Source organism: Stomoxys calcitrans, chromosome 4, assembly GCF_963082655.1.
Source record: "Stomoxys calcitrans chromosome 4, idStoCalc2.1, whole genome shotgun sequence".
Lineage (NCBI taxonomy): Eukaryota > Metazoa > Arthropoda > Insecta > Diptera > Muscidae > Stomoxys > Stomoxys calcitrans.
The window spans coordinates 4935833-4962014 of record NC_081555.1 but is presented as its reverse complement, the minus strand read 5'-3'; the positions used below and the strand labels follow the sequence as shown (position 1 = coordinate 4962014).

Below are 26182 nucleotides of genomic sequence, written 5' to 3'. Positions count from 1 at the left end.
AATGTGATCCATGGTGGAGGGTATATAAGATTCGAACTTAGCATGCTCTTACTTGTTATGTTTCATTTAAGCCCCTGGACTTTTTTTTCCGAAATCGTCATTATCTTTGAGCTTTTATCCATTGTTTCCCATCATGTTTCCCAACTATATGAGAACATCTAGTTTTTCAAATGCAATTGTTGATTTTGGAATACCAAAATGGGAGCGCTAATGCCATGCAGTTAATTGAATTAAAGAGTAACTTTAGCTGCCACTACCACTGATATGTGGTAGTGGTATCGGATTAAATGTTCCAATTCAAACTTATCTCGAGTGTGGGGGAACTTTCGAAGGTGTCCCCAAAAACCAAACTAACAAAACGTGTATGGCTCATAGGGTAATGGTGTCAAAATGCACGCACAGACATACTTCGCTTAAGGGGTGAGGGAGGGAGGGGAGCCGAGCGGAATGAATGGGAGGAAAAGCAGGTGATTGTAGGGACATCAAAACATGTGTATGCAAATGTAAGCCTGTACGTGCATCTCATTTGTCCCACACATGATAAAAAAACAGAGCAGAGCCAAACCGAGTCGAGTCGAGAGAGAGAGAGAGAGATAGAGAAAATAAAGGTTCATCTGCATGCAAACATCCTCCAGCCAGGCTCGTTGGAAAAAATTAGAATGTTTGTTCAATGTTGTTGGTGTTGTTGTCAAGCTACACCACGTTGTCATTTTTACCGGCAACCTCCTGATTGTGGCATACTTCTGACAGTGAGTGCATGTTCGTAGGTAGATGTGTCTGTGCAATGTTGAATGAATGGTTACAATTTCGAAGGAAAAAAAAACACAGATTCAGGCAAAAAACCAGTTGCAAAACTGACACCAACTACAATGAATGTAAGGGTGGCCCCTCCAGAGGGCATTGACTCTTTTTGGCATGTTCGTCACGATTTTGGGGCTATATTTTAATTTGCTGCTGAGGTTGCTTGAATTGAATAACTGGCTAGCTGTATGGTTTGCCTTGCTCGCTGGCTGGTTGTTTGACCCTTTGGGCCAAAACTCGACCAAACACTTGCCGAAATGGAAATTATCACTGCCAAAAAAAAAATGGAAGAAAGAGAATGGTTGGTTAGGCCATAACTGTGTCACAGTGTGTGATGACACAAGCAAATGTATGACTACTTCACCCCTACTAAGGACATCTAAACGAAGTGAGTGAGTAAAAAAGTGGTCCTTATGAGGTACAAAACCACTTTATTGTGTAACTGTAATAATGTATGCTTTGTATAATAAGTTTGTTCGTTTTTTGGATGGATGGAAGGGGGACATTTCATTCTTGCCCATTTGTTTGCATCCTTTTCCTCCAATTCATTTGTTATGTAAACCCTTAACAGAATTGACTTGTGCATGCAAGTCTTATGCTCCTCTCGTACCAGCACCACCACCACCACCGCCACTTTGCTTTGTGGCTCCTCTCTTTCGTTTTGTGAATGAAGTTCATGTGAGAACTTTATTTCACTGAAGTGCTGAATGTTCAAATTTAAGTGCTGCTCTGTTTGCTCTTTAAATAAGAATGATTGTTGCACTTTTATACAGAAGCCAGTTCTTTTTTTTTACTTTTGCTTGTATTCATGTGGACATTAAATCTTTTATATGCAAGTACATCTTCCATTACTCCAATGACGCTGTTCTGTATGCTTCATTGCAATGCTCATCGTTTTAGGTTTTTTCTTGTACTTCTGTTGTTGCTGCTGCTGGTGCTGGTGCTGCTGTTACTCTGGTTGGTCTTCATCTTCAGGAGATTTACACTTCAACAGAATATAAGATACACAACTGCTACAGTGATTACTCCTCTGAGCCATATAAGACTTCCTTGGTACGTACGTTCGTTCATTCGTTCCTCGTATAACCCCCAAGATTCATTCACAAGCACTTTGAACTCAGTGGTAACATACATGAAGCCAATATTGTTGTACAAGGGTAATACCCAAAACTTACAAACGATGTACATGATGAATCAAGGATACATAATGGCCACACTGTGACAGTGGGGCTGACAACTTTTAACGATAGAAAGGGATTTAATATTAAAAATTCTCATAAAAAATGGTATAAAGTCAGGTTTGTATAGTCACTGATTCAAAAGGGGTGGTTTAGGTGATGTTTAAAATGGAGGTTAAATTATAATAAGGGGGATGGATATTTCTGGTTATACAAATAACAAAATTTTATCAAAATGAACCGAAAATGCTAAAGTCAAAGTGATATGAAATCAATTTTAAACTCTACATGCCCACTTCTCATTGAAAATAAAACAAGTAAAAGCGTGCTAAGTTCGGCCGGGCCGAATCTTATATACCCTCCACCATGGATAGCATTTGTCGAGTTCTTTTCCCGGCATCTCTTCTTAGGCAAAAAAGGATATAAGAAAAGAGTTGCTCTGCTATTAAAACGATATCAAGATATGGTCCGGTTCGGACCACAATTAAATTATATGTTGGAGGCCTGTGTAAAATTTCAGCCAATTCGTATAAGAATTGCGCCCATTGGGGCTCACGAAGTAAAATAGAGAGAACGATTTATATGGGATCTGTATCGGGCTATAGACCGATTCAGACCATAATAAACACGTTTGTTGATGGTCATGAGAGGATCCATCGTACAAAATTTCAGGCATATCGGATAATAATTGCGACCTCTAGGGGTCAAGAAGTCAAGATCCCAGATCGGTTTATATGGCAACTATATAAGGTTATGAACCGATTTGAACCTTATTTGACACAGTTGTTGAAAGTAAAAATAAAATACGTCATGCAAAATTTCAGCCAAATCGGATAGGAATTGCGCCCTCTAGAAGCTCAAGAAATCAAATCCCCAGATCTGTTTATATGACAGCTATATCAGGTTATGGACCGATTTGAACCATACTTGGCACAGTTGTTGGATATCATAACGAAATACTTCGTGCAAAAATTCATTCAAATCGGATAAGAATTGTGCCCTCTAGAGGGTCAAGAAGTCAAGACCCAAGATCGGTTTATATGGTAGCTATATCAGGTTATCGACCGATTTGAACCATACTTGGCACAGTTGTTGGGTATCATAACAAAACACGTCGTGCGAAATTCCATTCCAATCGGATAAGAATTGCGCACGCTAGAGGCTCAAGAAGTCAAGACCCAAGATCGGTTTATATGGCAGCTATATCAGGTTATGGACCGATTTGAACCATACTTGGCACAGTTGTTGGATATCATAGCAAAACACGTCATGCAAAATTTCATTTCAATCGGATAAGAATTGCGCTCTCTAGAGGGTCAAGAAGTCAAGACCCAAGATCGGTTTATATGGTAGCTATATCAGGTTATGGACCGATTTCAACCATACTTGGCACTGTTGTTGGATATAATAAGAAAACACGTCGTGCAAAATTTCATTCCAATCGTATAAGAATTGCGCACTCTAGAGGCTCAAGAAGTCAAGACCCAAGATCGGTTTATATGGCAGCTATATCAGGTTATGGACCGATTTCAAACCATACTTGGCACAGTTGTTGGATATCATAACAAAACACGTCATGCAAAATTTCATTCTGATCGGATAAGAATTGCGCACGCTAGAGGCTCAAGAAGTCAAGACCCAAGATCGGTTTATATGGCAGCTATATCAGGTTATGGACCGATTTGAACCATACTTGGCACAGTTGTTGGATATCATAGCAAAACACGTCATGCAAAATTTCATTTCAATCGGATAAGAATTGCGCACTCTAGAGGCTCAAGAAGTCAAGACCCAAGATCGGTTTATATGGCAGCTATATCAAAACATGGACCGATATGGCCCATTTACAATACCAACCGACCTACACTAATAAGAAGTATTTGTGCAAAATTTCAAGCGGCTAGCTTTACTCCTTCGGAAGTTAGCGTGCTTTCGACAGACAGACGGACGGACGGACGGACGGACAGACGGACGGACATGGCTAGATCGACATAAAATGTCACGACGATCAAGAATATATATACTTTATGGGGTCTCAGACGAATATTTCGAGTAGTTACAAACAGAATGACGAAATTAGTATACCCCCCATCTTATGGTGGAGGGTATAAAAAGCCAGGGACTATTAGTTTCGCCTCCGAGCGTTTAAATAGGGATAAAATGATAATAAAAATATTGCTCTATTTTTTTAAAATATTTTTTCAAACATTTCTGATTGCCTTTTTTCAGAAATTTTTGATGGTATTGGGTTGCCCAAAAAGTAATTGCGGATTTTTTTAAAAGAAAGTAAATGCATTTTTAATAAAACTTAGAATCAACTTTAATCAAATATACTTTTTTTACACTTTTTTTCTAAAGCAAGCTAAAAGTAACAGCTGATAACTGACAGAAGAAAGAATGCAATTACAGAGTCACAAGCTGTGAAAAAATTTGTCAACGCCGACTATATGAAAAATCCGCAATTACTCATAGTTTGCTCATTTGGGCTTAGGCAGCAATATTGACACTATTTGTATCTCCATGTTAGAGCGTCGTTTTCATTATATATTGAACCAATAATATTAATTAAAATTGCCAACCATTTGTAATCTTAGGCGAAATATGATTACAATTTAATAATAAATATAGCCTTGGAACGCCAAGAATGAATAAAAAAAAATTGTTATAATTTTTGTTATATTTTTTTCCTGGATTATTTGGAGTTAAACGTTGGGCGCCAGTTTTTTTTTATTTTAATGTTTCTTCTTATCACTATGCCAAGTAATGTGCCAACCAAAACCCTTATGCATTCCCCAAATACTTTCCTCTCCACTGTTTAATATACAAAGTTTTATTGTATGAGTACTTGGACAATAATGATCTCCCCACTTTAAGAATACATTTGAATATGCAAACTTCGAGTTATTATAATGGCTGATGATGTTCTAGATTTTTGGAAAGGTTTCCCCTGGTATATACAGCAACATTAAAGTGCTTGTATGTATATGAGCGAGCAGGGAAAAGAAGTTTAATAAATTTTAAATCTTTTTTCCATTTTTTGTTAACATTAGTAGAGTTCACTATCTCACGCTAACTCTCCCTTTCTCTCTCTCTCACACATTTCACAAGAAAAGGAGATGCAAAAGACGCCATCAGCCACCGAGAAGAAAGAAATTGAAGTCATGACGAGAAGCAATGGCTTCCTTGCATGCCAGCCAACCATGCAAATTAGAGTTTATAGTACAACCTCATCTTCGTTGTAGTTGTTTAAATTGTAGTTTTATCGTTTTACCTTTTAAGCTTTTCAAATATTTAAAAAGGCACAAAGTGTTTCTTTTTCCCCTTATACACCAAAGCTGCTATTCCTTCTGGTAGGATAATCCAAAACTAAATGCATCAAAATTTTCTTAAAAAAAAAACATCGGTTATTGCAGGGAATGGAGAGGGGCCCAGAAAGAGCAGGAGAAGAAGCTTAGCATTGGAGTTAGCAGCATATATAGCAGACTTTTTTTTGTGCTTTCTTTTATCCATGCCAGAAGGCATTTGAATGCATCAGTTTTTCTCCCGGGATTCTTAGGATCTTTCACACACACACACACACACACACACACCGAATATACACGCGAGTTAGTGTGGCTGTAAAGTGAATGCAATGTGAATGACAAAAAAAAATTGGGGAAAAAAAAAGAAATGTGTGACATGTTTTGCCAGGCCAAAAGTATGCTGTAGGCAAACACTCCATGAATACCGAAGTATTCAAAAAGAAATCCAGAGAAATTACAAACACATTCGTACATAACAAACATATTTTGCATATCCTTTTCACACTCTGACACACACACACACACACACACACCTCTAAACTCATGTATATGTAAACCTTTTGTGGGGGGTGTGTGCTGGTGTTGAAAGCTGTATGTGTGTGTGTGTGTCTATGTGTTTTACACAAAACACCTGCAAAAATAAATACAATACACAAATACCAAGAAGACTTCCTTTTCAATAGTGGCAGCTTTTATAGTGATTTGCAGTTAAAGGCATTTGCTGAATACCCTGTATAACATTTGAATAAGAACCCATATATAGCAAACTAAAGTGGTATCGAGAATAAAACGTGATTTCCTTATTTTGGGGAGAGTGTCCAAATATAAGGTTTTTCCAATTCGATCTAGCGATGTTCGTCTGTCTGTCTCTTTTGTTATGATGTTAAATTGGGTTAGGTTAGTTTGGAAGGAGGATGCGGATATTAATCCGCCCCATGCCACTATGGCCAGTAATCGGCTTGTTGTGCGCTCTAAAAACTAAAAGTAAAGCAGTCTAAAACAGATAGCAGTCCTGGGTTCTCAATGTAGACCCCTAAGCCCACTCTGTCCCCTAGCTTTGATCCATCCATGTAATATGGTGTTCCAGACGGCAATACTAGGGTTCCATCAATCCAAGACTGTGATGCTGGCAGCAGTGCCTCGCACTCGACCGCAAGTGTCGTCTCAGGTATCCTATCGGACACCTCTTCCTTTCCTACCAGGTTTTCTATCGTCGCCTCGATTATACCGCGATGGTATGAGTTGCTCTCATCCTCAATCCATTCTCCCATCGCTTTAGACACGAAAGCCGGAAGTGGCTGCCTCGTACTTAGTCTATATGCCAATGGGTCGGATATCTAGAATAGTCTCTAGTGTCCTAGTTTATATTCGTTAAGTTTTTTGCCAAAGGAAATCGTCTCAAAAACCTAATAAAAACGATCAATGGTAAATGGTATGCAAAATTTTAATTGAACAAAGAGATAAGATTCAATTCTTAAGATTTTTTTTTTTAAATTTTTGCTTTCTATTTTATTTCATACTTTAGTTCATTGCCTATATAAATATTTAAGTATATAATTTTTGTATTATTAATTGTCGGCTTTTTATGATTTTATAATTGTTTTTATTTATTTGGTTAAATGATATTAATCATTTCGTTTTTATTTTTGTTGCAGAAAATAACTCTTAACAATTTATTAAAATGGTAAGTGCAAACATTTTTTTCTCAACAAATACGAATGCATTGAAAATAACTTGCGGTGCATTTTCGTTTTGCAAGTATTCAAATATACACATACATATGTACTCATATACACAGGACAATCTATGTTTCTATTCTGTACTTTAGTGCGTATGATCAATAGAAATACAGTTACTCATACCACCCAGTGGTCGTATGTTTTCTTTGGCCATTTCGATTAAAGCGTTTAGAAAATAAAAAAAGACATACAAAATAAAATAAAACAGAAAAGTAATAAAATACCAATAGATAAGATAAAATTAAATTAAATAACAGAAAATAAAATATATTAAAATAAAATAAAATAAAATAAAATATAATATAATATAAAATAAAATAAAATAAAATAAAATAAAATAAAATAAAATAAAATAAAATAAAATAAAATAAAATAAAATAAAATAAAATAAAATAAAATAAAATAAAATAAAATAAAATACAATACAATAAAATAAAATAAATTAAAATAAAATAAAATAAAATAAAATAAAATAAAATAAAATAAAATAAAATAAAATAAAATAAAATAAAATAAAATAAAATAAAATAAAATAAAATAAAATAAAATAAAATAAAATAAAATAAAATAGAACAGAATAAAATAAAATAAAATAAAATAAAAAAAAAATAAAATAAAAAAAAATAAAATAAAATATAATAAAATAAAAATAAATAAGATAAAATTAAATATATTAAAAAAAAAATAAATTAAAATAAAATAATATAAAATTAAATAAATTAAAATAAAACAATATACTTATTTGAAAGGCCAATAAAAACAAAAGAACTTCAGTTATTGTTTGAATTCCTTTTTCTTTAAGAATACAATACATTTGTTAATGCAGCCTTGAAAATGACATAGGGTAAATAGCAACGCCCATTGCACATACACTGATTAAGTAAATTTTTTCGCGTCCTCTTTTTGCAGCATATCAATTCGGTATGTTGGCAGTGGCGAATGTTGTTCTTGAAGTGTTATTCTCCGGTTTTACGGTTATTTTGCGTCTTTATCAAAGGTACTCTGTTGTTTTGTCCCAAAGCCAATTTCCTAACATTCAACGACATTTTGATCTTCACTTTAGATTTTTTTCATTAATAACAAGACGCAAAGTAAAGTATCTATTAAGCTACCATGTAAAATAATATAATTCTTAATATCAAGGAAAATCTTTCACCAAGGGAAATGTTTTCTTAAAAAGTTGGAAAATTGATCATCCTCAAACTGAGTTTGCTTCTCTTTGGCATATGTTAATTGCAAATTTGGCTATTCCACTAAGAAACAGGATCAAAGTTCTCACATATCAATGAGTGCTGTCTCCAAGCCTATCTTTGGCTCGAATCGTTAAAAATAGGTCAACATTTTTTTCAATGTAGTTCTAACGGTCCTTTGAAGTCCATGTCTGGGGACTTCCACACTCCCGATATGAGTTTACTTACAAAAGAATCGAATTAAGGTCAGGAACGAGCCTTTGGAGGAATTTCAACGCGAACGCGGTAGGCACGTTGTTTAGCAACAAGTGAGCGACCGTTAGAATAGAAGCTTTCGACGGCGAAATACCGCTGCTCCCTAGACCAGAGCATGATGGCAACTGATTGGAGAGAGAAACAAACTTAAGGAATTCCACCTCCAGCTGCGCCTCCTCTCGACTCCCTCCCCGCCCAAGTGACCGCCCAACTCACCGCCTAACTCACCGCCCAACACACCGACCAACTCAACGCCCAAGTGACCGCCCAACTCACCACCCGACTCACCGACCAACTCACTGCCCAACTCAACGCACAACTCACCACCCAACTCAACGCCCAACTCAACGACCAGCTCAGCTCAGCTGTAGATGGGCCAAATCAGTCCATGTTTTGATATAGCTGCCATATAAACCGATCTTTGGTTTTGATTTCTTCAGCTTTTAAAGGGCGTAATTCTCATCCGATTTGGCCGTAATTGTGCACGTGGTGTTTTGGTATCAATTCCAACAACTGTGCTAAGTGTGATTCAAATCGGTTCATAACCTGATATAGCTGCCATATAAACCGATCTTGGATCTTGACTTCTTGAGCCGCTGGAGGGCGCAATTCTCCTGCGATTTTGCATGAGGTGTTTTTTTATGACTTCCAACAACTGCGCTAAGTATGGCGCAAATCGGTACATAACCTGATATAGCTGCCATATAAGTCGATCTGATCTTGATTCAGAGAAACAATTTTTTGAGTGGTTTTTACCTTTTTTTAATTTAATTAATTGAGACACTTATTACTGTGCAGCAGTACTTATTGATTTATTTCATCATGATGATGTCGGTAGGCTAGAGGATCTTTGCAAGACTACCAAACATGAGTTCAATACTCTGCGGCACCAATATGATTAAAATTTGTTTTTAATGGTTGTTGTTGTAGCAGTGTGTTATACACTGAGGGGGCAGCCCTTGCCGATGAAGAACTCCATCGGGTCAATCCGGTACGTACAACCGGCTGCCATGGGATTGTGTTTTTAATGGTAATAGTAGAGAGTGACAGAGGAAAACCCGAGAGCAGCAATAAAACGAACGAAACAAAGCGACGTGAGCCGAACAAAGAAAAAGAAAACAACACCACCCGAAGCAAAGCACATGCGTTAGCTGGTTAGAAGGTTTTTTGCCTTGCTTAAAAGAGTGCCTTTCAACAACAAATTTTTACTTTGGGTCGTTGAGATTCAAATTAATTGTTGCAGGAAAATTAACAACTTTCGTAGTCGTTTTTTCGACCAAAGTTGTTGTTTTTCAAAATTATTTTTATCTGCGCAGAACTACTGAGATTTTCTTAACTTTTCTAATTATTATTAGCAGTTAATCTCGTTAAGCTTTTATAAAATTTTGTCTTTGCTTATCGTTGCTCAACTTGTTCCTATATCAACCAATTACTTTTCAAGTGAAACTTCATAAGACTCCACATCTCATTCATATGAAACTTTGCTTATACAATTTCTTTGTTTTATCTTCAAAAAAATCCCTGTGTCTTCTTCTTTCTTCATATCACCTACCCTAAGCCATCATTGTCACAGTGTGCATTCAGTGTGGCAACTATAAATTCCAGATAATAGACAAAGTCCTGGGAACATCCTCAAAGGATGTAGGTGAGTGAATATAAAACGTCATAGGAAATGCGTTAATTCAAAATCATAATGCTTATAAAGTTGATCATACGGCAAGAGTCTGTTGGGAAAATTCCCCGGAGTAAAGTAGAGTAGAGCAAAGAGCAGTGTAAAGAATAAACACAAGATGAAAAGTTTCTCTTTCCTTGGCTTTTTGTAGTTTGAAAACAAAACAAAAAAGCCTTTCTCCCCCCCCCCCCCCCCCCCTCCCTCCACATACTTCCATTTCCATAAAAACCAAAGCATCGTTTCACTCTTTACGTTCGTTATGTGCTAACTATTATAGAACTCTGACTGTGTCCTAAGTAGGCAGTGGGCTGGCAAAGTATTTATGGATTTATTGTGCCATATCCAAAAGCAGAGAAAAAAAAAATCTCAAAAATTAAAACTTCCTAGCTGCACTTTTTCTTTTTTGTGCCTCATCTACAGCGTTTGCAACGTCTTCTCCTACAACATCGCCTTCTTCTTCGTAGTTTTCTTTTTCTTTGAGTTCGTGGCGTTCCATTCATACATTTTGTGTTTTAATATTTACATTTATTGGTCGTTGGCACAAATTTTCAACGTATTTTTTCCTTACAATTTCTTTTTTATGAACTCACTCTCTCTCTCACTTCATTCTCTCTGTTCCACACTCTGGGCAAATAGGCATACATCAGCACACAAACACTCGCAAGCGAAGTGCGCACAGACTAACGGGTACAGGCCTAGATTAAGAATAAGGCCCAGAAGGCATAAGGAATTGTTGGCTGCTGCTGCTGCTAGCAGCCAACTTGTCTATTTGCAAAGATGTGTTTGTGTTGGTATGGGTGTGTGTGTATATGTTTTTGCCTTCATGGACTTTATAGGGAATTCATATTCGTGGAGTGTAACACGCCACATCGACTTTATTTGTGGGATTTTTGTTCTGCCTTTTCAGTGCGCTCCAAAAGTTTCGCATGCCACCTTTGGCAAGCATTGCCGTGTTTTGTTTATGCACGAGTTCGAACAGTGAATAAGGCAAACCAGCATCAGCTTTAGCATGAAAAATGAAAGCTAAAAGCAAAAAATGCTTCACGCCGAAGAATGAAAATGGAAATCACCACAGCGAAACTCCCCAATGTATGCTGGCACACAGTGGAACGTACACACATAACGAACATATGAGTATAACATCAACACCACTACTACCGTATATAGGAGGGAGGCTTACATGCATAAATGGTTAGCATATGTATGTAGTCAGTTTATTCATTCGTTTATAGGGCCTATAGGCCAGCATTTGTATGGAGGGGAACATGTGTGTGTGTGTGTGTGTTTTTGTGTCGGGATATTTCATTCCAATGTTTACTGAACTTGTGTTTGAAAGGTTTACAGTTGATTGTAGTGGTGGTGTAGGTGTCCATATGCCGCTAGTCACTGCAAACGTTTATTCGTTTTTTTTGGGTGATAAATTGTTTCTGTGTGTAAAAGTTAGTTACACATACACATACATTTATGCATGAGATGCTAGTGAATATAAAAACACAAATAAATCTATAAAACCTTTTGTCCTTTAATACAGTGGAAAACAAAAATTGTGGCAGTAATGAGGTTGAAGAGTTATATTAACCTCTTAACGACAAATGGATGGAAAATTCACAAAAACAAAACTGTTTTAGAAAAATTCCACCTGGAGTTAGTAAGAGGTGCAGTTTTCAATGGCACAAAGTCAAGTCGACGATTAAAACAAACTGAATACAATTTGTTCTCCTCGTGAAAGGTTATGGGTCATGTAAATGCAAAGTTGCCCATGAACATTACCTAAGGAACAGGGGCAAACTGCTCACATATCAATGAGTGCTGTCTGATTCAAGTTTAAGCTCAATGTTAAGGGGCCTCCTTTTTATAGCAGAGTTCGAACGGCGTGCCGCAGATGGACAGACGGACAGACAGACATAGATAAAACGAATCGGTAAGTGATTCTGAGACGATCCGTATGCTTATCAATGGGCCTAGCTCTCTTTCTTCTGATAGTTACAAACAAATACGCTAAGTTATTATACCCTGTACTACCAGTGGGTAATACTTTGGAGCACTGGTTCGATTTATGAGAAAATCCTTAATATTAATTTTTCATGAAATATTAATAAAATATTTTTTTTTCTTAATTAGGTTAGGTAAGGTAAGGTTGAAAGAGGAGTGCGGATATTAATCCGCCCCATGCCACTATGGACATACACCTAAGCCAGTAGTCGGCTTGTTGAGCGCTCTAAAAACTAAAAAGTAATTAACGAAAAAGAAAATTTGAAGTTACGAAATTCGTGCTACTTACAAAATACTTCATTGTTTTCCATGCCACTTTCCTAAGTCTGTCCATGTCTGGTATTGTGTCCCCACCTAAGTACCGGTGTCTTTTAGCCACGAAAACGAAAACCGGGCAATGACATAAGGAATGCTCCAACGTCTCATCATCTTGCCCAAATGCCCTACCTATGCTATCACTTGCCGCACCGATTTTGCATAAGTAAGCTTATAGTCCAATGTGTCCTGTTATGACACCAAAAGCTTTACTGACCTTCTTATTACTTCCTTTAAGTAATGGCCTCGTCCTCTCACAATCCGGATCATCCCATAGGATATTCGCCGTCCTATCGACTGTTTCGCTGTTCCACAGTTGTTGTTGTTGTAACCACATTTTCATGTGGAGGTGGCGATCCTCGTCAAGCACCTGCAGGTGAGCAAGATCGTTGCGATCGAAAGGACCAATCGCTGCGAGAACAGTATGGCCATTGGTTATATAAAGGCGCCAATAACTCGCCTTGTTATATTGAGCAACGTAGCCACTCAGTATTTGTGCCGGTGCCATCCGACCTATCGCTGAGACTCTCCGCTCGATACCGCGGATTGTCCGCGACTGCCGTTACAGCAACTCCGGATGGAGCATTCCACTATCCGCAACCTGTGGACGCGACTGTGGCGTTAGCTCGCAGCTAAGCTTCTCGTGACAGCAATGAACACCACACAGATCGGACCTCAATGTTCCAGCTTGTGTGTTGCTCACAGCTATCCCGTTCCAGGCTGTTCCACAATATAGCATGCGCATTCGTCGCCCACTCCCTTAACTCGGACTGCATCTATCCGAAAGGCTTCGGGTTAACCAAGTTTATTGACGGCAGTTCTCTGGCCTTCACTGTCAAATCATCTGCCCTTTCATTCCCCTTTACTCCGTTATGGCCCGGCACCCAAACGATGCGGATTGTGCCATTCTCAGAGAAGACGTTAATCTCCTTCTTACACTGCAAGACTGTTCGTGACCTTACCGTCAGGGTTGTTATTGCCCTTATGGCCAATTTACTGTCCGTAAACATGTTCACACTCGACGTCCTCGAGGGAACACCACACCTCCTTACGCATTCCGTGATCGCCCGGATTCCCGCCGCAGGACCGTATTATGGTCAGGCAGTCTTAAACAGATCTCAGTCCCTGGGTTCTCAATGTAGACCCCCAGGCCCACTCTGGCCTCTAGCTTTGATCCATCCGCGTAACATGATCTTCCCAATGTAATCCCCCAGGCCCTCTCTGTTCTCAAGCTTTTATCCATCCGCGTAACATGATCTTCCAGATGGCAATACTAGGTTTCCATCGATCCAAGAGTGTCCAGCGGCACACAGCAGTGCCTCGCACTCGACGTCAAACCTCAAATCTCGTCTCAGGTATCCGATCGGAAACCTCTTCCCTTTCATCCAGGTTTCCTATCGTCGCCTCGATTATACCGCGATGGTATGACCTGCTCCTATTCTATACCCATTCACCCATCGCATTAAGCCTCATAGCCGCAATGGCTGCCTCACACTTTATATGTATGTCTATGGGTCGGACATTTAGAAAAGACTCCAGCGCCCTAGTGGGTGTGGTCCTCATCGCTGCACCTATGCCAAGACAAAATGTTCTCTGAACCTGTTGTATAGTCCTTATGTTGCACTTTTCGTCCATCGCAGTCGACCAAACTACTGAGGCTGAGGTAAGTAAGTATTGGTTTAATCACGCTCCTGTAGAGCCTGTAGACTATCCTCGGGTTAAGGCCCTATTCGACCCGTCGTGCCCAACATCTGTGAGCATTCTCAGTGCGCTCCTGAATGTGACTTCTTCCATTAATTTCCTATCCAAGATCACACCTAAGTATTAGACCTAGTTAGATATCAAAATCGTTTTATTGAGGAAACGTGGTGCAAATTGGTCCACCTTCGTCTTCCTCGTGAACAGGCATATGTCAGTCTTCACTGGGTTAACATTGACATCCCTGGGTCTTGCACAGTCATATGACATATGCTAGACCCTTTGGGCACTTCTGCATAGCTGGTTCGGATATATACCCCCTAAGAAGTATTATAACATCGTTTGCATAGCAGACGGGTTCAAATTCCTCCTCAGTCAGCATCCATAATAGGTTATTTATGGTGGTCACCCAAAGGAGTGGCGATAAAATGCCTCCCTGTAGCGTGCCTGTGCCAATTTCTCCCTTCTATTTATGTCATGGGACCCGCAATTTATCAACCTGTTCCGTAGCGTATGGTTTATCCAGTCTCTAAGGACTCGGTCCACCAGATACGGGTCTAAGGATTGGATCAATATGTCGATCCGCACATTTTTAAACGGCACCTCGATGTTAATGCAAGCCGCCAAATGGGTCATATCGAATGATATTTGGATATATCTCCTTTATAAAAATAAAATTTAGTTTTTGAGCGAAATTAGAAATAATTTCACCATAGACGATGCATATAGATTCCCAAATAGATTTACCTTTCTTATAAACCTAAAACTAAAATTTTACCTCTTGCTACCCTTGAAGGCTTATTTTTTGGTGATTTAGCTTAAATTTTGATATGTGATCTATGACTTAGATTAGGTTAGGTAAGAGTGGCAGTCCTTTTACAGACTCACTTAGACAATTTTAAGTCCATTGCCGCAGTAGCGACAGGCCAACGCTTCTGGCGGGAATCGAACCCACCACCCCTGCACTGGGAATCCAAGCACGCTACCAACTCGGCTACCGGGGCGCCTGACTTACACTATCCACAAAATATAGCATAGCACCACAAACCCCGCCCCTTGACCATATTGTGACGAATACTTTTATCCTCTACTGTCCACATGAACCCATTGTTGGAGTTGTAATAACTATAGTTGAAAACAATGCTTACGCTTCATAATAAGAGATATTTCTTATGAAAAAAGGAAACTCTCACACACACACACACACATGTGATAAACATACCATAACATTTCTTTTTGTGCGGGGTTTAGGGAAATAGTGAAAAGAAACTATGATTATGGTGTGTGAAAGTGTGTGCTAATACTTTCACATACACACACACACACACACACCCTCACACAAGAGTGCCGTTTTTGCGGTAAGTTGTCACTTTTAAATATTGGATTAGTTTTGGTCTGCCGCTTGGTCCTTGTTTAAGAAAATGAATGTTGCTGCGTTTATGAAAAGGATTATTTTTAGCTTCTCAACATCCATATCTCCCAGATGGCAGGAAGCAAAAGGAAACTGGGAAATGGGAGCTGGTTGCCGGCTGCTGGAAGCTGAAGTGGCGAACATTGCCATAGAACTTTCTTTGGATGCGGAGAGTTTTGTCAAGTCATTTCAAAAACGCAATACACAAACATGTACGCACGTACACACCCATAGACAGTGGGCATAAACCTCTATAACGAGGGTGGGAGATGCTTTTCTTAGAATTTAATGTGCATGTATTTAACTTACCTGTCGTTTCAAACTTAATACAAGTCCTTCCACTTGTTTGCCGGAACTGAATGCTTGTAACAAACCGTTATGGAAATCATCATTACCATAGAGACCTGTAATGAAAGAAGGGAAGAAGAAGAAAGAAAAAAACGTTACACTCCCATAAAAAAGAGATGTTGAAAAATTAAATTTGTAAAAGGAATACAATTTGTGTGGGACGACATGCTGCAGCTATTGCAATAAAATGGAGTAAAAGACAAAATTCACAGCATATTTTTTAGGGCTGGGAGTGGGGGGCTTGGGTGGGGCAAAATGCCCATTGCATTAAATACGCAGCTCGTTGTGAGGCTCACTCACGAACGACTACAAAGTGTTTGAGATATAATACCGCCATGGCAATATCAATTGACCCCGTTATTAATTGAATTCGTTTGGGCAAGTCAATGATCCCGAAAAAAAACGAAACTCCAGCAAATGCAATCAATATTTAAATTGGAAATTATGCTTATGGTGTTGTTGGCTGGCTGGGTGGTAGGTTGGCAGGTTGGTTGGCCACCAACACAGCCAGTGTTGCCGTTTATATGTAACTTCAATTTCAATGGGCTTATATAAAGAATAGACATTTCTTAAGAAATAAAATAAAAAAAATGCCTATACACAAAACAGCAGGGGTGGCATCAACCGTTGGTTGATCGCCGTGCGAAGAGCAAAAGAGTTTTTGTTGTTCTTGGTGATTTGTTTGTATCGGAATAGTGAAAATTAAGGCTTTATTCTCTCTTGCTGAGCTAAGGAGAGTTAAAGGATTTATTCAGCCCTATTTCAGAATAAACGCGCACTCCACCCCGTACTCAATACAATAATCCTTGGGTATGTAGGGCACCTTAACCAACTCGACAAAGGTGTTGATGAATATGCGCAGCGTTTCAGAAATCGCGATCCACCATGCCAGTTAAGGTGTTTTGAACAATTACACACTGGCTCAACTTTTTAAAAGTTCTTTGCTATGCTATTATTCTAGAATAGAAAGCATTGAATATGATCTCGACCTAGGTCATGTTTTAAAAATCACGAAATAAAATTTTGAAAAAATTTTCTATAGAAATACAATGTAGTCAAAATTTCTGCAAATGTATATAAAATAAAATTTTGGCAAGAATTTGAATGGAAACAAAAATTCTAAAAAAATTCAATTTTGGCCAAAATTTGAATAAAAAAATCATACAATCGGATATTATCCGGCTGCAGACGATTTACGAAAAGAAAAACAAAAAGCCTTATTTTTATACCCACCACCATAGGATGGGGGTATACTTATCTTATCATTCCGTTTGTAACACCTCGAAATATTCATCTGAGACCCTATAAAGTATATATATTCTTGATCCACTCGACATTCTGTGTCTATCTAGCCATGTCCGTCCGTCTGACTGTCGAAATCCCGATAGTTATCGCACCCGTAAAGCTAGCCGTTTGAAATTTGCACAGATACTTAATATCGATGTAGGGAATTGCAAATGGGCCATATCGGTTCAGATTTGGATATAGTTCCCATATAAAACGATCTCCTGATGTGACTTTGATTTGACTTGAGTCCTTGGAATCCGCAGTTTTTGTCCGATTTGGATGAAATTTTGCACATGTTCTTTTATGACTTCCAAAAACTGTGTCAAGTGAGGTTCAAATCGGTCAAGAACATAATATAGCTCCCATATAAACCGATCTCCCAATTTGATTTCTTGAACCCGTGGAAGACGCAGTTTTTGTTTGATTTGCCGGAAATTTTGCATTTAGTGTTCTGTTATTACTTCCAACAACTGTGCCAAGTATGGTTCAAATCGGTCTAAAACCCGATATAAATCCCATATTAACCGATCTCCCGATTTAACTTTTTGAGCCCGTAGAAGCCGCAATTTTTGTCCGATATGGCTGAAATTTTGCGCATAGTGTTCTGCTATGACTTTCAACAGCTAAGTCAAGTATCTATGATACAATTACCACATTAACCACGCTCTACAACCCTTTCTATTAGCTGTAATTTTCCCAATGCATGTATTTTTGTGTAATGACAGACATTCTTTCTGTGCCAAATTACACTTATTCCATACTACACATGATTCTGTGCATCTGTTGGAAGTTGTATTGATGGCTTCGAATGCTGTGACAACGGCAATGGCTCCCGCTGTTGCTCCGTGTGCCCAGGTTCGAATCCTGGCCGGGCTCCGCCGAATTTTTCATTTTTCAAGTTTTTTTGCCTGTTAGGGCGAAGATCACAAAATTTTACAATTTTTGTTTGTTTCTCTTTCGAATCGAGCTCAATGATCGAAGATGCAAAAAAGAAATAAAATTTTGACAACATTTTCTATTAAAATAAAATTTTTACAAAATTTTCTAAAGAAATAAAATGTGGACAAATTTTTCTATAGAAATAAAATTTTGACAAAATTTTCTATAGAAATAAAATTTTGACAAAATTTTCTGTAGAAATAAAATTTTGACAAAATTTTCTGTAGAAATAAAATTTTGACAAAATTTTCTATAGAAATAAAATTTTGAAAAAATTTTCTATAGAAATAAAATTTTGACAAAATTTTCTGTAGAAATAAAATTTTGACAAAATTTTCTATAGAAATAAAATTTTGACAAAATTTTCTGTAGAAATAAAATTTTAACAAAATTTTCTATAACAAGTTTTTACCACATTTTTTATGGAAATATTTTTTTTTTGAATTTTGTTTTTTGTTTTAAATTTTTTTTATTTTATTTTTTTTTTTATTGAATGGCCACTCTGACCACCACCTACCTTACTGGGTGGCATTTTTGGGTGTAGCCATTCAAAAGCTGCAGCGGTTAGCAACCGCTACATGCGACTGAAATTTATATCACTTATTTTGGTCAGGTCTCAATGGCTCAGTGTGAGGCGGTGGATAGCCTCCTGACTACAAACAATCATTGGAGTTCTTCTTCAATGAATATCGGCGTCATCATCATCAATAAAATACCAAAATATGTTCCGTGCAAATCTTCAAAGTGCATAGGAAAATAGCCAATGGCTTCAAGTTTGACCAATGGAGAATGTCGATTTATAACCATAGACTCGCATAAATCCCAGCAATTTGATTTATGAATTCAGTGCGATAACACTCCACTTATGTGTGTTATGTGTGGCCAATTGGGCCAAGCTATTGGTGTTAAATTTTTGTTATGCAACTGTCACTGTCACAAAAACAAATTTTTGTTTGTTATTGAGGGAGGAGTAGAAGGAAGAGACAGATATGCTTGCATGTTATGTTAACCAAAAAATGATGGCCCCCAAAGGGTTGGGTTATACCCAAAGAAGAATTGAGGAAAAGTTTCGTAACATGCAAATGTCACAAGTAATTAATTGCCTACAGATACCAATTGGCAAGAATACGACATAATTCTTATGTTGTGTTTGAAATTTAATTGTCTATCAAGCAATCTTGCCATTGTTTGAAGTGGCAAAGTTTGCCAGTTTTATTTGAATTCATTAAAAAGTAATTTCGCATGCAAAATTTCACTTGCAATTCCCGGCATGCAAAGATTCCATTTCTTTATAAATTGTGGGTTAGAAATTTGTTGGGAAAATAACATGAAAAAGAGTCATCAATTAAGTGGAAGTTACAGAGATTTTGCCAGAGTAAATGAATTGGGGTGAAAGAGCCTAAGGACTCTACAGAGTCAACATGTCCAAGTTGTTACTTAAAAAAAATAATTTATCAAACTGGTACAGTGCATGAAAAAAAAAAAAACAAAAATAAAACATCATTGAGCTCGTCTCGAAAGAGAAACAAACAAAAATTGCGAAATTTAATGAATTCGGCCTAACAGGCAAAAAACTTGAAAATGAAAAAAATCGGCGGTGGCCGGCCGGGATTCGAACCTGGGCACACGGAGCAACAACGAAAGCCGTTGCCGTTGTCTAGCGTTCGAAGCCACCAACTTCCAACAGATGCACAGAATAATGTGCACCATGGAAGTAGTGTAATTGTCGCAGACAAAAAATCTGTCATTACACGAAAAACACATACATTGGGAAAAGTACAGCTAATAAACAGGGTTGTCGAGCGTGGTTTAAGTGGTATTTGTATCATAGAGGGGTTTTCGCAATAAACACGATTTAAATACAACATCCAAGGCGTGGCCCTTGAACCCATCACCCCTAATATGGTTGAAAAGTCCTCTAAGCGATCTCTGGCTTTCCCTTTCAATTTGTAAAGAAAATCTCTCATCATTGAGCTCGTCTCGAAAGAGAAACAAACAAAAATGAAAAATGTTCGGTTTTTCACAAAAAAAAAAAAATAAATAAATAAAATTGATTTTTCGAAATTTTTTTTGGAAAGAAGTGTTTTTTTATGGAAAATTTTGTGTTCATTTTATTTCCATAGAAGATATTTTCAAAAATATTTCTTTTCAAAATGTTGTCGAACAATGTTTTTGCTAAAATTTTTTTCTATAGAAAATTTTACCTTAAAAATTTTGAAGAAAGTTCTATTCAGTTTTTCTATAGATTTTTTTTCTTAAGTTTGTTTCTATAAAGATTTTTTTTAATTATTTCCTAGAAAAATTTTTTCAAAAAATTAAAAAAAAAAAAAATCTTAAAAAAAGTCGATCTAGCCATGTCCGTCCGTCTGTCTGTTAAAATCACGCTACAGTCTTTAAAAATAGAGATATTGAGCTGAAACTTTGCACAGATTCTTTTTTTGTCCATAAGCAGGTTAGGTTCGAAGATGGGCTATATCGGACTATATCTTGATATAGCCCCCACATAGACCGATCCGCCGATTTAGGGTATTAGGCCTATAAAAGCCACTTTTATTATTCGATGTTGCTGCAATTTGGGACTGTTAGTCGTGGTAGGCCAGTCGACATCCTTCTTTAATTTGGCCCAGATCGGTCTAAACTTGGATATTTCCCCCATTTAGACCGATCCACCGATTTAGGGTCTTAGGCCCATAAAAGCCAGATTTATTATCCGATTTTTCTGAAATTTGGGACAGTGAGTTGTGTAAAGTCGCTCCACATCTTTCTGCAATTTGACCCAGATCGGTCCAGATTTGGATATAGCTGCTATATAGACCGATCCTCCGATTTAGGGTCTCAGGCCCATAAAAGCCACATTTATTATCCGATTTTGCTAAAATTTGGGGCAGTGAGTTGTGTTAGGCCCTTCGACATCTTTTTCAATTTTGCCTAGATCGGTCCAGATTTGCATATAGCTGCCATATAGACCGATCTCTCGATTTAGGGTTTCGGACCCATAAAATGCGCATTTATTGTCCGATGTCGCCGAAATTTGCGACAGTGAGTTAAGTTAATCCCCTCGACATATTTCTGCAATTTGGCCTAGATAGATCAAGATTAGCATATAGCTGCCATATAGACCGATCTCTCGATTTAAGGTTTTTGGCCCCATAAAAGTCGCATTTATTGTCCGATATCGCCGAAGTTTTGGGACAGTGAGTTAAGTTTAGCCCCTCGACACACTTCTGCAATATGACACAGATTGGTCCAGATTTGGATATAGCTGCCATATAAGACCGATCCGCCGATTACGGGTCTTAGGCCCATAAAAGCCACATTTATTATCCGATTTTGCTGAAATTTGGTACAGTGAGTTATGTTAGGCCACTCGACATCTTTCTTCAATTTGGCCCAGATCGGTCCAGGTTTGGACATAGCTGCCATATAGACCGATCTCGTGAGAGGACGAGGCTATTACAGAAAGGAAGTTAGAAGGATATCAGCATAGCTTTTGGCATCATAACGGGACATATAGGACTATGAGCTCACTTATGCAAAATCGGTGCGGCAAGTGATGGGAAGATGATGACACGAAACAATTTAAGGGAGTGGTATGGAAAACAATTAAGGATTGTTTTCCATACCACTCCCTAACTTAAAATTTTCTTTTTCTGGGTTACTTTTCAGTTTTTAGAGCACACAACAAGCCGATTACTGGCTTAGGTGTATGTCCATAGTGGTATGGGGCGGATTAATGTCCGCATCCTCTTTTGAACCTTACCTAACCTACAAAGAAATTAATCGAAACAATTTTTATACACTACACCACTACTGTGGTACAGGTTATTAAAATTTAGTGCATTTTTTGTAACACCCAGAAGGAAGAGAGATAGACCCAATGATAAGTATATCGATCGACTTAGAATCACTTTCTAAATCGATTTAGCAATGCCCGTCGGTCTGTCTGTCCGTTCGTCTACGTTAATTTGTATACAAAGTACAGGTCGCAATTTTCATCCAATCGTCTAAAAATTTGGTACAGACATATTTTTCGGCCTAGAAACGAAGCCTATTGAAATTGGAAAAAATCGTTTCAGATTTAGATATAGCTTCCATATACAGGGTGGCTGATGAATATTGCTACAATGATGAATATTGCTACATTTTTTTTTCGGTGTATGGAATACATTTTTCTTTTATTCATGTTAAATTAAATTATTAAATTAATTATTAAATTATTATTAATTAAATTAATTAATTAATTAATTAAATTAATTATTAAATTATTATTATTAAATAGAAAAAAAGTTATTACATTTTTTTTTGGTAGCGGCTTTCATCAGCCACCCTGTATATGTTCGTCCGATTTGCAGTAATAATGCAATAAAATGATAATTTTTTAACCAATTCTCTCGAAATTTAGCAAGAAGTATTTTCTTGCGACTGTTGACATAACTGGTAAATGTCATAGAAATCGGTCCAGACTTAGATATAGCTCTCATATATGTATATCGCCCGATTTTCACTTCTAGAGCCACTGCAAGCGCATTTATTGACCAATCTTGCCAAAACTTTGTGCAACGCTTTCCTCGACGACTACCACAGTATCTGAGAAGTTTGATCTAAATCGGTTCAGATTTAGATATAGAGCTCCCAGATATATGTTCGTCCGATTTTTGAAAATATTCCAATAAAGTGGTCATTTGTTAAGCGATTCTCTCGAAATTTGGCAGGAGGGATTTTCTTATAATTCTTAATGTTACTGGTGAATTTCGTTGAAATCGGCCCAGTTTTAGATATAGCTGTCATATATTGGGTTGCCCAAAAAGTAATTGCAGATTTTTTAAAAGAAAGTAAATGCATTTTTAATAAAACTTAGAATGAACTTTAATCAAATATACTTTTTTACACTTTTTTTTCCAAAGTAAGCTAAAAGTAACAGCTGATAACTGACAGAAGAAAGAATGCAATTACAGAGTCGCAAGCTGTGAAAAAATTTGTCAACGCCGACTATATGAAAAATCCGCAATTACTTTTTGGGCAACCTATGTATACCGCCCAATTTTCACTCCAAGAGCCACTGCAAGCGCATTTATTGACCAATATTGCTAAAATTTTGCACAACGCTTTCCTCGACGACTTTTACAATATCTGAGAAGTCGGCTCGAAATCGATTCAGGTATAGCTGCCTTATATTTACTCGTCAGATTTTGGGTTATTTGCAATAATGTTGTAATTTGTCAACCGTAGTTATTGAAGTTTAAACATATGCTCAAAATGTGATGCAGATTGTTTAATAAACCATCTGAAAACATCCGCCAAGGTCCATCAAAATTGATTCAGAATTAGATGTAGCTCCCGCTTTGTACCTATAGGTTAGGTGTATGGTATTATAAAGTCGGCACCGACCGTCTTTTGCTTTTCCTTACTGATTCCATTGAAATTTTTTTTAAATTTTCCTGTATTACTAGATTGACTTTTAATGGAAGTTCCTTACAGCTTCCCCATTCCTTCGTTCCCTCCCTTCCCTCATTACTGAATTTAATTTCATTTCTTCTCTTAAAATTTGTTTTGGCAGACGCTATGTTCTGATAGGCCAATCTATTAGTGAAGTCATTACATTTTTCAATCTTGCCAAAGATTAAACGAAGTAACAAGCCGAGCAAACTGCATTTGACCCACATTGACTGTACGTTATTATCGGAGGATAAATGAGGCAAATTGTTTCTTCGTATAGAAAAAAAAGAGAAGTCGCCTTGGAGAAAATAAGCAGAAAGGTCATAATCATAGACATAGCCGCCATGACGATGTTCTTGCTGACTTGGATGTCTTCATTGGGTCTCTTAACATGCCATCGACATCGTTTAAAACAAAAACAAATACGTGACACCACCAATCGAAGAGAATTCTGGGAAAATCCAAGGCAACGAAAGAAGAAAAAAATTAAACTCAAAATTGAATTATCTGAACTACCAGGACTACCGAGGAACCCAGAAATGGAACAAATATCAAAGCGGAAACAATACGGCAGAGACAGCCTGGCTGTCTATGTGTCAGCGAAGCAAGCGAGACAGCCTTGCAGCCAGTTTGCCAGTCAGGCATTCAACTCAACTTCATCTATCCAATTTCAGTGGGGATTTATAGGCTAGGCACATGTTTGGCAGGCACAAGCTGGGCCAGCTAGCTAGCTAGCTAGCCGTCACAACTATATTGGTGGCATCCTCTGTGTGTGGAATAAGTCATTGAATCAGCCCTTAATCCTTAAAATAATTGTATTTTACAATAATAAAATTACCGAAAACAAAAACAACAACGAAAAGGAAAAGGAAAAAATAAAGCGGAGAAACCTAAAGATAAGCAGATATGATAGTCTAGAATACAGCGAACAGCGAACAGGAAGAGAAGTAGATGGTAGGAACAACAACAAAAAACAAAAACAATAGACTTTTTAAGCTGCCTCAGGTTGCAAAGGCGGGGGGCAGGCTTGGTAACATTGGCAAAGGTTCCATTGTTAGTTGCATGTCAACGACTTTATAAACTCTTGAACTCGCTCTCGATAGCTAGGTGGCAAAGAAGCGGCAGCGGCTGCGAGGCCATCTAGTTGTAATCTCAACAACTTGACTAATTAGTAATAGAAGCCCTGCCGTTCTCTAGCGTCCTTCCCCCGTGATAGCCTGACGCCAAAGTTTTGCAAATAGGAAGGAAAAATAGAAATGATATCCAAGGATAATGACAATGACAAATAAGGACATTGTGCCTTTTCATTTAGTCCAGATTGTGCTGTGACAATCCTCAAACACACACACACAGAGGTAGCATAACAAAAGCCAAGTTAAGAAACCTTGGAAGGAAATACCTCGTTTTTGTGTTGCATGGCTTACCACTTTTGAATGGTGAACTTTGAGGCAGAACAAGATGGTGTTAATGGAACATTGTTTGCTTGGCTGATAGATAGATAGATAGATAGATAGATGGACTTACCTAAACCTATTGAAGCACATGTCATTAATGTGATTATCACCAGTGTACAACTTTGACATCGTTGGGCACTGGGCTTCCTTGGCTTGCGATCACAGCAACGTGTCAGCAGATACAGCAGCAAACCGAACAGTGATAAGATCAATAGACCGGCGGGTATGGAAGCAAGAATTCCCAGACTCTGTAAAAAGAAAAGAAAAAAAGAAAATCAGCAATTGTTCATGAAAAGAGGGTCTATAATAAATGTAGTAAAAAATAAAGAAATTTGAAATTTTCTGTAAAGCAAAATTTTTCTTCTAAGAAAAAAATTCTTTAAATTTTCTCTAAAGACAAAAATTCTATGAAATTTTCTCTTACAACAAAGTTTCCATAAAATTTTCTATAAACAAAACTCCCATGATATTTTCTAAAGACAAAATGTCCTAATTTCCATGAAATTTTCTCTTAAGACAAAATTTCCATAAAATTTTTTCTAAAGACAAAAAATTTTTATGAAATTTTCTCTAGGGATAAAATTTTCTTGAAATTTTCTCTAGAGACAAAATTTTTATGAAATTTTCTCTAAAGACAAAATTTCTATGAAATTTTCTCTAAAGGCAAAATTTTCATAAAATTTTCTCTAAGGACAAAATTTCCATGAAATTTTCTCTGAAGAAAAAATTTCCATAAAATTTTCTCTAAAAAGAAAATTTCTATTCTATACGTCTACCTTGCTTCTATGGCAAATACATATCATTTGTGCATCTTTTGGAAGTTGTATTGATGCCCAGGTTCGATTCCCGACACACACACAGAAGGTGTTCTATAGTCTCTTCTTCTTCACAGCTTCTGCATAAGTCGTTGCTGTCAACCTTCAGTCTGTCAGCATGTATTCCGATTAGACAGTGACCTGTCATGAAGGACACAATGACTGTGACGTCTGTTCTAGCCAATGACAGCAAAGCGGTAGACCTCTTCGAGCCTATACTAGGCCATATAGTTTTGGAAAGCTCACAGCCCCTTCTTTGTGTCCATCTATCATTCGTTGTCCTTCGGGCCTGGTTCTGAAAACTTAGCTCATTAACCTCACGGCAGTGATCGCTGCAATTTGGGTAGCCA

General features: G+C 37.5%; 1 protein-coding gene across 1 annotated transcript in view; it reads right to left on the bottom strand.

Annotated features, from left to right (window-relative positions):
* Positions 1 to 26182, bottom strand: part of LOC106082620 (uncharacterized) — a 119027-nt gene that overhangs the window by 14768 nt on the left and 78077 nt on the right. Inside the window, 2 exon segments of the mRNA XM_059368087.1 lie at positions 15863 to 15957; positions 25088 to 25265. Coding sequence (XP_059224070.1) covers positions 15863 to 15957; positions 25088 to 25265 — 273 coding nt within the window.